Here is a 12,985-nt window from a genome sequence, read left to right as displayed (position 1 = left end):
TTCAGAGTAGTCAAGATTTTACAGATGAGACGAGAAAATACTCTCATTTTCAGTATGAGAAAGCCAACTCAAAGATGTTAAGTAATTTCCTAGTAAATGCTGTTAGACAATTTGCTAAACTGCCTCATTTGCGTTAACACTTTCGCTGCATATATGTAGCAGGTTCAGGCCTAAGGGGAAAGAGGTCTGTTAAGTTAAAAAAGTAAAGAAGACTAGGAAAGGTGTTTATAAAATGCAAAGAAAAAATAAGCCATAGCTTTAAACAATAAGCAGTACATATACCCATTATTCACCTAAGTAGAAAAGTTAATGCATGTAAATTATATTTAAGATATTTATATAGACTTAACAAGGACATTGTTAATGGAACCATGAGAGGAAAGAAAAATATATTTTTCAGATACTCTTACATCAGTGGATTTCAACACTGGTTGCTTGTTAGAATCACCTGGGAGCTAAAAGGCCCAGAGAACACCAGTATCTGACTCAACCAGTCAGGGGATGGGCCCCTGGATATCAGTAGTTTTTAGAAGTACCCAGATGATTCTAATTTTCAACCAATGTTATGAAATCACTGATGTATACCAAGGGGTAGCAAACTTTGTCTGTAAAGGGCCAGATAGTAAATATCGTAGGTTTTGTGGGTCACATGAAGTTTGTCATATTCTTTTTTTTTTTTTTAAGCCCTTTAAGTAATACACAAGCTGTGGGCGGATCTGGCCCATAGGCCATTTTGCCAACCCCAATTTAGACTACACACTGGCTGGACTATTGCCTGGAAAAGGCACCAAGAAGGCACCAAGAAACAAGGTATGGCCAAGCCCAAGAAGGCTCTGTAGTGAACTCAGAGGTCTGGACCCTAGCCCTTTAACTGGCACCCAAGTTTTGGTATGAATAGGAGGTGGGAGAGCTTTGGATTCACAATAAAACTCCAAGACATATTAGAAACCAACCAGTTTATTATTTTGTAGTAAGATGTGTAACTTTCACCATGCAGACTGAAACACCTATGTCAGCATGAACAGTGCATTTCCTACCTGGAGGCAGTTACATGGAAAACCAGGTTATTATCAGGTTATTTGGAGAGTATGGAATCCAAAAAAAGGGGAGGTTAATTTCAGGACCTATACCTCATCCATGAAACTGGAGCACACCTTCCCACCACAGGGACAGCCCAGCCTTCAGTTTGTTGACTCTTCCTTCTCCACTGTGCTCTGGCTGATGAGCACTGGCAGCATGTCCTGCAGCTTTACCACCAGCCAGCTTAGTCTACCATAGCTCTGCTCACTGGTTTTTATTGTTCCCTCACTGTTACTGACAGTTAAGGTTCTGAAAGGGGCACATCACTTGCTCCCACGTAGCAATTACAAGACACATTAATCCTATTAGGATGCTCTCCCAAACCCACTCTATTCAAGTTTTACCAGATAACATGCTTTGTAAAGGTTCTTCCCATTTTCATTAGCACGTACATAGGTGACCTATAAATTCACCTAAATAATCTAATTCCTACTGAGGATTGAGGTTATTTTTCTTCTTTCACTTTCTTGATCAATGATTCCCAACCACACAGGAATTATTGAAACCAATTTTGTGTCACTACTGCTACCAAGATAGACATACCGCCGGAAACAAAAACTTACATATAGCCCTTAGGCAGGAAATAACAGAAACTTACATTGGGACAAACAAAGGTAGAGGCTGCTTCAGCTAACAGTGTAAACAACTAAAGGGTGAGTGGTTAGAGCAATTAAGGTTGTTGACCAGCCTTCCTGGCTCCCTGTCAACATCTCTCTTTTAGTGAAACTGATTTGTTTCCAGCAACATACCAAGTGATATGTACTTTCCAGATTAAATTAATGTTATTTTGTTCTCTAAAATATAAAAAAATCAGATGATGCAGCTTTCAATTTAGTACTCAACACTGTTTAAGGGTCAAGTCATCAAAACAAGTCTTTGAACAATAGAAAAGTTTATGCTTTCAAATTAAAAAACAGGTATTGCAAATATCCATTAATAATGATAAAATTACAGAAAACAAAACCTTCAGACTGACTCCACAGCATTCACACCACACCATAATTTTGCCTGTAACGAAACAGTTGATTTTATACCCCAAAGTAGCTATGTCCATGCTGGCTAAAAACTTCAGTCTGAGACCGCATGAATGAGGAAGAACTACATAGTGCATGCTTAACAGACATATACATTAACCATTCTCAACTGCCCTCACCAGGGCTGAGTGATAGGACGGATGAAATGTGGACATGTGCACTCACATAGGCAGAATTCTTCAATTATAAAAATTCACACATGTAACCTTTACTATGCCTTGGGCAATAGCTTTTATCTATGGGAACACACCTCTGAAAATCACAACAAAAATCAATAGGAAATGATTCAATAGAAAATATACAAATTTCTCAGCATGAGGACTTCCACAGAACAGGGAGAGGGAATGACAACTAAAACTAATTTTTATTTAAAAAGAACACTCCCCTTGCTACTCAACACTCACATACAAGTCTGTACAAAACTACAAACACAGAAAAGGACCAGAGAGGATGTTCCGACACAATGTCTTCGGACCTATTCTAGGCTGCTGTCCTCACCCATACCTCCCCGCTAGTAGAGCTGAGAGCTCCTAGGTCCACTGGGGAAAGTAAATAGTCTTGGATCATCACCCCTGCTTTGCTAGGATCACCCCAGGTCACTCGCTGTCGAACTTAATTGAATTAACCTGGACAGAGATGGAGCCTCCCCTGTAACTGCCCCGCTTCTTCTTGGTCTTCTCGTGCCGGAAGGATTTGCCTTTGGTGAACTTCAGGACCTGATTGGCTCGTTCCCCCCAGTCTCCGGCTGCACCTCGCTGGTGAGTAGAGAGATGGTTAACACATAGGACACCAGGGCCCTGTCACGTTCTTGTCCCTGCTCAAGGCAACCTGAACCCAGGGAGTTTCCCACCAATCTGAAGCAACTGCCCTCTTCCACCCAACACTGCTCAAGAATGGTGACCCCCTCTCCTCACCTTGGCATCAAAGGAGTTGTCTGCAACTCGAGCATCCACCTCAATTTCCTCCTCTCTGATCCTTCGGAATGGGGATGATGCCCTTTTTTCTGCCTGGATAAGAATGAAGTACCAAATTAAAGATGGAGTGGTCAGATAACAGAAAATCCCTAAGCCACACACATGTGCACCTTTGCCAGGTCAGGCAGAGAGCTGTCAAGATGACTCCAGATTCTTCTTTCTACTCTTGAAAGGCTAGCTCCCCATTCTCACTTCTGAAATCTAATCGTCCCCCCTCTTTCTTCTTTGTCCAAATATGGTTTATATACCCAATGTTGCCTCATAGTCTTTGAAATTTTCATGCATATGTGAATTGCCCACACATGTATTAAAACTTTATTTCCTCCTATTAATAATAATAAAATAAATAAATAAAAGCTGGCTCCCGAGAGGAAAAGAAGACAATTTACTTTCTTCCTTTTTGGAAATGTGTTAGGGGTCTGAGGGTTTATCTTCTTGACTGGAGGAGTCTCTGCCTCCGTGGCAGCCTCATTCTGCTTTCGTTTCTTTCCTAAACCTACAAAACAAAAAGCCAGACTCAGACCAGTTTCCTGCTCCTCTGCCCATGTTGCCACACTGAGGGCCTGCAACTGGAACCTAGTCATTCTGCCTCCTCTCTCTATGCCACCCCCGAGGAGTATAGATCCCATCCTAATTGCGGGGGAACCCAAGAGGGCAGCTTCTGTGGATACAGACCTGGCTTAGACACTGCTGCTGCTGCCTTTGTCTTTCCTTCCTCCTCCTTGTTGCTGTTCCTATCTGCTTTTCCATTCTGGGCAGTCGGTGTAACGGTGCCATTGGTTTTGAGGGCTTGTGGTCTAGGAGTACCCTTGCTCTTGGGCTCCTCCTCCTCCTCCTCTTCTTCACTGGAGTCATCTGAAGAACTGCTGCTGCTCTTGGCCTTTACTGTCTTTGTGGAGGCTGGCTTGGAAGGGGCTACAGCTCCTGCTGTCTTCTGTGGCTTCTTTTTAGCTGGGGGTTTAGATGCCTTCTCTTCCTCCTCTTCCTCACTGCTAGAGCTGTCTGACTCAGAGCTGCTATCCCCAGCACCCTGAGAGGCCTGTTTGGCAGGCAAAGATAGCGCTGCTTTGGCCATCACCTTGGCCTTAGGGGTGGTTGCTGTCTTCTTTGCCTTCCCCACCTCCTCCTCCTCACTAGAACTGCTCTCCTCCTCACTGGAGCTGCTATCAGCCTTTCTGGTCAGAGGCTTCTGGCCACTGCCTGCAGGCTGCTTGAGAGCTGTGGCTGTCTTAGCTGCAGGCTGCTTGGGAGTGGTAGCTGGCCTACTTGAGGGATTTTTGGTGGCACTGGCTGGCTTGGCAGGAGCTTCTTCCTCAGAACTGTCAGAGTCTAGACAAGAAGAGGGTAGAATGAATAGCTCCCCAAATTATAAATTAGACTGAGAAGAGCCCCTGGAGTGCCCCCCGCCAGAGGGCCTCCACAGGCCTCACCTGAGCTGTCGGAAGAGCTCTCTGCTGCCTTCTTTGCTGGAGCTGGTTTAGTGGCTGCTTTAGAGATGACTGGCTTAGCTGGCGGCTTCTTTTCTTCTTCAGAGCTTGAATCTGGAGAGAACCCATGGCATTAAGCTGGGCCCAGAGCCCTGACCCAAACAGGAGTAATAAAAAGGATGCATAGACCACAGAGCTTTAGTCCTATCTTGCTTCAGTGGAAAGAGGGACAGAGCTTTTTCTCTTCCTATTTCTCAAACACTCCCCAGCCCCACGCACCACTGGTGATGACTCACCAGATTCATCACTGCTGTCGTCACTGCTCTCTTCAGGCTGTTTCTTCTCTGCAGCTTTCTTGGGAGCCTGGGTTCCCAGGGACTTTTTGGGTGGGGGAGCAGAAGGCGGGGGGACTGAACTATATGGACCTGTTTAAAACGGAGAGTGTGGTGGTTTTAAAATATGTACACAGACTCTTTGATGGGGCTTAACCCCTTCCCTTGAGTGTGGGTTAGAATTAGTGACTCATTTTCCACAAACAGAATATGGCAGGGATGCTGACATGCCGTTTTCAAAGCTCCTATAAATCATAATCTAACCTTCACTACAGGAAGATTATAAAAGATACAGTGCCTTTCTCCTTTCTCTGGGAGAAACTAGCAGACATGTCAAGCAGTTCTTTGGAGAGGTCCACGTGGTGACTACAGAAGTCCTTCCGCATATGGGCCCTGGTAATAGTCACGTAGCTTGACTCCCCATATCTAGTCACCTGGTTTTTTCTTCATGGGCTTTTTCTGCTCCTCTTCCTCCTCCTCCTCACTCGAGGAGTCCTCACTGCTGGAACTCTTTTGGGTAGGGGTGGCAGCTGCTTTCACTGGAGCCTTGGCCGCTACTTGCTTTTTAGGCACAGTCTGCATCGTACAAGGAAATTGGTTACCACAGGAAAATGTTGACCCAGCCAATCCTGCCAGGAAATGGAGGCTGCCCCTTTAACCCCCAGACCCCTCTCTTCCCTGGTAGAAGTTATGGTCCAGACCTTCTTAGAGATGGCTGCTGCCTTCTCCTCCTCTGAGTCATCGCTGCTGCTACTGCTGCTGCTGCTGCTGCTGCTACTGCTAGCTGCTTTGCCATTAGCTACTTTAGGTGCTGCTCGAGTGGGTGTGCCTAAGAAAAAAGAAACAGTGTTAGAAGTATCAAGAAATTAAAGGGCCACAAAAACCTCCATCCTATTTGCTCAGAACTTAGGAGTCTACCAATTCTCTTGCCTCTAGAGCAGGCATGAAGGAGACGGCTATGACTTACTATATTAAGGAGGCCTTTCCTGCCCAACATAAGGAATAAAACTACTCTATCTTTATAAGTGATATGATACAAATAATTTAAATATGCTCCAACTTCCAGAGAAGCTCCTATAAATCATAATCTAACCTTCACTACAGGAAGATTATAAAATAAAACTTCTCACTTGTCCTATGGAATGAAGGTTTAGGAGGAAAAATGGTAGTGAAAAGAACAAGGAATAGGGGTGCAAGTAGTTATAGTAAAATGGGATTTGTGGGAACATAAAATGTCTATGAAATGCAACTAAGAAATGACAAACTGATACCATTTTAAAAAATACATTTTCCCTTGCCACAAACTGTTTCTCTAGTTATTAGCCCCTAATTATGAAATATTTTACTCATTAATAGCATCTTTTAAAAAATATAAACTAGGTCCTGGCTGGGTAGCTCGGTTGATTAGAACATCATCCCAATACGCCAAGGTTGCGGGTCCAATCTCTGGTCAGAGCACATACAGGAAGCAACCAATAAATGCATAAACAAGTGGAACAACAAATGGATGTTCTCTCTCTCCCTGCCTCTCTTTCTAAAATCAATAAAAATATAACACTAATCAATATCTCTGGTTCAACCACCAATACCATTTCACCCTTGTGCTGGATAAGCAATTTAAATACCTATCCACAGAACAAGCTGGTCCCCGGCCTGGTCTTTTAGAAACAGAAACAGAAATAGTACCTGGTTTGGCTGGGGCTTTGGCCTGAGCTTTAGCTGCCACAGGTGTTGCCTTTGGCTTCTGGCTTTTTGGTGCCTCATCCTCTGAGCTTGAGTCAGAATCAGAATCAGAGCTCTCGGCCTTCTTAGGAGGAGTTTTGACCGCCTTGGTTTGGGGCTTAACTCCCTTCTGTGAGAAAACACACAATGAAGAGACTCGGCAAGAGCTTCTGGGTATCCAGCAGCATCTTAAGGTAAAAAGCTTCATAGGCTCCTTTTATTTTTTAGGGGCTAACAGAGCAGTCGGGGCGAGGGAAAGCTAAGCGGGACATCACATGAAAAGGACAACAAACTCTTTTTTTAATATATATATTTTATTGATTTTTTACAGAGAGGAAGGGAGAGGGATAGAGAGTTAGAAACATCGAGAGAGAAACATCGATCAGCCGCCTCCTGCACCCCCCCCCCCCTCACCCACTGGGGATGTTCCCGCAACCAAGGTACATGCCCTTGACCGGAATCGAACCTGGGACCTTCCAGTCCGCAGGCTGTTGCTCTATCCACTGAGCCAAACCGGTCAGGGTGACAACAAACTCTTAATAAGAAACAAAAAGTTCAGCCACACAATCTACTAGTCCTGTCCCTGCCATTCTCTATCTGGAGCTCCCAACATCTGTATACAAAACACACTCCCTTACCCCTGAAGTCCTAGACAGTGTCCCAGGGAAACCCAATACCTGAGTTGATTTACTCTAGACTCAGAGTCTAACTTCAACCTCACATATCCTTTTCAGGCTTCATACTTCTATCACATCTCTGAAAGTCCCGAGATTTTCTGCCCCATAATCACCTGCCCACGACCAGCTCTTGGTCACAAGCTACAAGCCAAGATTTTAGGTTTATTCTTGCCGATCCTTTAAGCAACCCCTTTCCTTCCCAAGCTGCAAACCTGGACAGGCTTTTTCTTTCTGTCCTCCTCTTCCTCCTCCTCATCACTGGATTCTTCACTGCTGCTGCTCTCTGACGCATTGGCTGAAGCCTTTCCAGGAAGCTGAGGTAGACTGGCACGCTTGGCAGGTACAGCTGAACAAAAGCACAGGTCCCACTAAGAATCAGCTAGGCTGTATAGGCAGACTACAAATCCTTTTCCTTGAACTGCTAATCCCAACTCCCTACCCGGTCTTACCAACTTTCTTAGCTGGAGGCCCTTGGGCTTTCTCCTCCTCACTGCTGTCTTCACTGCTATCACTGGATGAAGTCTTCTTTTTAGCCTTCTTAGTCACTGGTCCATTTGCTTGTAATTTCCGTTTTGGAGCCTTGGTGGACCTACTGAGGTAGATCAGGCTAACTTCTGGGTGATCAGGACCTTCCCAAACCAAGAAACACAGCCCAGTACACTTGAGGGGAGAAAACAGCCAAAATGGTACAGCAAAGACTTACTTGAGCCAGAAGCTATAGATGTCCAAGAGGGAAGAGGCATTGGAATCCTGCTGGGTCTTTAGGAGAAAAGACAAAGAACTGGGTAAGAAAAATTTATCCTGGTTATTCTAGGGGAGATCAGATTTTGTGTTACTGTCTGGTTAAAAATGACCCGCTTTGCCCTGGCTGGTATGGCTCAGTTGGTTGAGCATCATCCCATGCATGGAAAGGTCGCCAGTTTGAATCCCGGTCAGGGCATATACCCAGGTTGTGGATTTGATCCCTGGTCAGGGTGCATACAGGAGGCAGCTAATTGATGTTTTTGATGACAATAATGTTTCTATCTCTCAAAACTCAATAAAAACATTTTTCTTAAAAGTGACCTGTTTTATTACCCACTAGTTGCCCGGTGAACGAAATTCGTGCACTGGGGGTCCCTCAGCCCAGCCTGCGCCCTCTTGCAGTCTGGGAGCCATCAGTCGGACATCCTTAGCGCTGCCCCGGAGGCCGAAGAGGCTCCTGCCACCACTGCTGCGCTCACCAGCCATAAGCCTGGCTTCTGGCTGAGTGGCACTCCCCCTGTGGGAGTGCACTGACCACCAGGGGACAGCTCCTGCGTTGGGTGTTCGGTCAGTCGTTCTGCCATTCAGTCGATTTGCATATTAGCCTTTTATTATATAGGATTACTATAGTTCATATAAATGTTACAGCTTCAGCCCAGTGGCAGTGGCTCAGTTGGTTGAGCATCATCCTGTGCACCAAAGGGTTGCCAGTTTGATCCTCAGTTGGGGGTGCACGTCCAGGTTGTGGGTTCAATTCCCAGTCAGGGCATGAATAGGAAGGCAGCCGTTCAACGATTCTCTCTCTCTCTCAGCATGTCCTCAGATGAGGATTTTTAAAGAGTTGCAGCTTTCATGACTTCTCTTACTTGCACAAATTAGAAAAAAAATACCTCTAGCTGGTTTGGCTCAGTGGATAGAATGTCAGCCAGTGGACTGAAAGGTACTGGGTTCGATTCCAGTCATGGGCATGTACCTCGGTTGCAGGCTCAATCATCAGGCCTGGTCAGGGTGCGTGCAGGAGGCAACTAATCGATGTGTCTCTCTCATATAGATGTTTCTCTATCTCTGTTTCTACCTCTCCCTTCCACTCTCTCTGGAAATAGAAAAATATCCTCAGTTGAGGATTAACAAAAAGTAAAACAAAAACATTTTACTTATGTATTTCCCAATACTTATCAAAAACTTGGGCTATTCCTATAGTTTCTGACACCATCTATCCACCACCTGTCAATCCTGTTTATCAAAGCCTTTTTTAAAATGTGCATTCCTGCCCTAGCTGATTTGGCTCAGTGGATAGAGCGTCAGCCTGTGGACCAAAGGGTCCCAGGCTCGATTTCAGTCAAGGGCACGTACCTCGGTTGCAGGCTCCTCCCTGGCCCGGGCCCTGGTTGGGGCTCATGCAGGAGGCAACCAATCGATGTGTTTCTCTCACATTGTTATTTCTGTCTTTCCCTCTCTCTTACACTCTCTCTGAAAAATCAATTGAAAAATACCCTCTGGTGAAGATTTAAAAAATAATAAATAAAATGTGCATTCCTTTTACTCTAGCAATGCATTATCTAGGAATTTACCCTTACCCATGAAAAAAGGGCACAAACATTTATACAAGAGTGTTTCCTGCAATGTGGTTTATAATACCAAACCACTGGAAAACAGCCTCTAAGATTGGTAAAAAGCTATGTCATGTATACAAAACTGCATCCAGCCCTGCTGGTGTGGCTCAGTGGTTGAGTGTCAACCTACAAATCAGGAGGTCATGGTTCCATGCCTGGTCAGAGCACATGCCCAGGTTTCGGGCTCGATCCCCACCCAGTAGGGGGCATGCAGGGGGCAGCTGATCAATGATTCTCTTATCATTGATGTTTATCTCTCTCTCTCCCTCCCCCTTCCTCTCTGAAATCAATCTATCTATCTATATATAAAAGGCTAATATACAAATATACTAATTGTTTGTCTGGGTATTGACATCACGTAGCAACTCCCCAGCTTCCTCTCCCTAGCAACTAGCCTCCTTGCAGTTTCTGCACCCCAGGAACATGACTTGCTTTATAGTGAGGTAGGTTCAAACATCATACACTGTAACCAAATGTCTGTGAAGTGTTTTCCCTTGCCTATCTCATTTGATCTTCACAGAAGTCCTGGAGTAGGTAGATAGGAGATTCGATGGAATCCTATTTTTTTTTCATTAGCTGGAAAACGGAGATTTAGAAAGCTTAGAAAACACCTGACTGAAAAGAAATGGTGGACCTTAAAAATTACTTCAGGTTTTCTCACTGCTGCAGTTAAGTATTTTACCCTTTGTTCTCCCTGAATGATCTACAATAATAATCTGCTTTGTGTTGATATTTACTGCTATATTGCTGACAACTACCTGAAAGAGAAGTTGTGCTGCTTCCCTGGGCTGGAAAAAGTTTAGCTAAATCAGAAAACAGGTCTAATTAAGCAAGTTCATTCTATATCTATAAAAGGCTAAGGTAATACTATACATCTTAAATTGTTGAGATAAGAGATAAGGCATATAAAGTGTTTAGAACCTGGAAAAAGCATCTGGCCCTTACTAACCCCTCCACAAAGATTTTGCCACATTAAAAATCCTGGTTCTATGCTAAGCAAAATAAGCCAGTCAGAAAAAGACAAGTATCGCACGATCTCACTCATGTGTGGAATCTAATGAACAAAATAGATTCAGAGACCTAGAAGCATAGAACAGACTGCAGAATCTCAGAGGGAAGGTGGGGGGAGAGTGGGTGGGTGGGAAGAGATTAACCAAAGAACTTGTATACATATATGCATAATCCACGGTCACAGACAACAGGGTGGTGAAGGCCTGGGGCAGGGGTGGAGGTGGGGCGGTGGAGGTAGGCTAGAAGGGGTCAATGGGAGGAGGGGGAAAGGGCAACATATTTAATACTCACAACAATAAAGATTTAATTAAAAACAAAAAAATCCTGGTTCTGCCCCAGCCAGTTTGGCTCAATGGATAGAGTCAGCCTGGGGACGCAAGGGTCCCGGGTTCAATTGTGGTCAAGGGCACAAGCCCAGGTTGTGGGCTTGATCCCCAGTGGGGGGAAGGGGTGCAGGAGGCAGCTGATCAATGATTCTTTCTCATCATTGATGTTTCTATCTCCCTCTCCCTTCCTGTCTGAAATCAATAAAAACATTCTTTTTTTAAAAAACCTGGTTCTGAAAGGCTTAATTTCATCCAGCCCATTGTGGAAACACTCTTTGCAGCCTCCCTAACAGTTTAAATATAAAAACAGTTATATTTGATGTCTTGGCAGGCTGCCCCAGCTTAAGTCCTTTCTGAGGCTGATCTGATTCTCTCTTTGCACAGCTGGATTCTGCCACTAATAAGTCTATTTTCTTAATTAAATACCAAGACTGCCGCCCTAGCCGGTTTGGCTCAGTGGATAGAGCATCGGCCTGCAGACTGAATGGTCCTGGGTTCCATTCCAGTCAAGGGCACATGCCCAGGTTATGGGCTCGATCCCTAGTAGGGGGCGTGCAGGAGACAGCCAATTAATGATTCTCTCTCATCATTGATGTTTCTATCTCTTCCTCTCCCTTCCTCTCTGAAATCAATAAAAGTTTTTAAAAAAAATTTAAAAAAAGACCAAGACTGCCAAAGATTCTATCCTCTCTCAAGGTGTTTTGCCCATGCAATCACGTCTGCTTTTCTTGAGATGTAGATTCCAAACCTTTCACATTCCTAGTCATCTTCCTTTCATATTTCTTCCGAACATCCTAAGTTATCAACCCGATGATAACAGCTTTCACTCACTGATGAGCACCGGGCACTGAATGGGATTGCCACTTCGTATATATTACTAAAACTCACAAAAATCCTATAAAATGTATGATGACTTCCCCATAGAAATAGAAATACTCAGATTAATCAAGCTGCCCCAGTTATACATCTTTAAGTGAATGACAATGTCTGGTCCCAACCCTATATTTGATTCCACAAGTCAAAGATCCAACCAAGTTCAATGTTATGCCTGCAAGGTAGAACTATGATGCTCAATGCCACTTCTGCTACTTCGGCATAACAGCAGAATCCTGCCTCTATTCTCGTTCATTTTCTTTACTACGGAAAATCCCACCCTTCTAAAGCATTTTATGTATCTTTGACTCCCCGGTAAATTCGATTGAGAGTTAAAGTCGTCACGCTTTCCACCAACTACCTAAAGCCAAAAGAAGGAACCAGGAGCTTCCAATGCCTCCGGTGAGACTGGATACTACTCCCACTTCGCCGCACTCCGCCAGCCACGTGATCTGGACCACGCGGGTCCCACGCTGCTGCCACTGCACCGCTCAACAGAAAAAAAGCTACAAGACTCAGCACTACCTGGTCAAGACCTCGCGGACTCCGGGCTCTCTCTCTCCAGTCACCACCGAAAAACGCCACCAAGGCCCCGCAGACACGGGCCCGGCGGACTCCACGGACCTCTCTACCTGGAAACCTAACCACGTCTGGGCCCGGACCCCTGTGGTCATCCCACCCCGGCCCGTGACCCAAGTCCAGGACTTACAGCGCCTGTTGCCTTGGCGAACTTATTGGCCACCTCCGAGAGTTGGTTATCGCGCAGAAAGCCGAGCACGAGGGGATACAGGTCGCTGGGAACCACGCGGGGTAAGCCGGCGTCCGCCATCCTCCGGGCAATACGCGTCACTACCGTTGCCGATGCACACGACTCAGGAACTCAGGAACCCAGCGAGGTCGGGGCGGAGCGTGTTACGTCATCGCGCCGCGCGGGCGCACAGCGGAAGGGGCGGGCGCACTCCGCCGGGATGTCCCGCCTCCACCTCCGAGGAGGGATCTGCGCAAAATCTGTAAGCTCTTTCCGTTCCCACGAGTGTCGCCATCTTGGTAAGGGCGGAGCCCGCCGCCCGCCACTTTGCGAAGGCGGGGCCTGACGTCAGAGGTCATGCCCTCGGCAGTGGCGGGAAAACTGCGGACTTCCCAGCCCTTTCTCCAGAGGCACCTTTCCTCCC

The 12,985-nt window shown here is 45.5% G+C and overlaps 1 protein-coding gene across 2 annotated transcripts; it reads right to left on the bottom strand.

The window, feature by feature from the left end:
• Window positions 1-2,082: 2,082 nt before the first annotated feature.
• On the bottom strand, window positions 2,083-12,718 carry NOLC1 (nucleolar and coiled-body phosphoprotein 1). Of its 2 annotated transcripts, none has more exons than XM_079794007.1 (13): window positions 12,523-12,718; window positions 7,950-8,005; window positions 7,696-7,838; window positions 7,459-7,592; window positions 6,534-6,699; window positions 5,549-5,676; window positions 5,282-5,423; window positions 4,812-4,940; window positions 4,519-4,629; window positions 3,764-4,417; window positions 3,478-3,584; window positions 3,029-3,121; window positions 2,083-2,869 (listed from the first exon to the last, which is right to left on the bottom strand). In XM_079794007.1, the coding sequence occupies exons 1-13, from the start codon at window positions 12,640-12,642 to the stop codon at window positions 2,711-2,713; spliced, it is 2,142 nt and encodes a 713-aa protein (XP_079650133.1). In that variant the 5' UTR covers window positions 12,643-12,718; the 3' UTR covers window positions 2,083-2,710. The 2 variants fall into 2 exon arrangements, with proteins under 2 accessions (XP_079650133.1, XP_079650134.1); XM_079794008.1 differs by having other exon boundaries at window positions 7,696-7,835.
• Window positions 12,719-12,985: the final 267 nt, after the last annotated feature.

The sequence above is a fragment of the Cnephaeus nilssonii genome (genome assembly GCF_951640355.1).
Source record: "Cnephaeus nilssonii genome assembly, chromosome: 16".
Taxonomy (NCBI): Eukaryota; Metazoa; Chordata; class Mammalia; order Chiroptera; family Vespertilionidae; genus Cnephaeus; species Cnephaeus nilssonii.
This window is presented reverse-complemented; position numbering and strand designations above follow the sequence as displayed.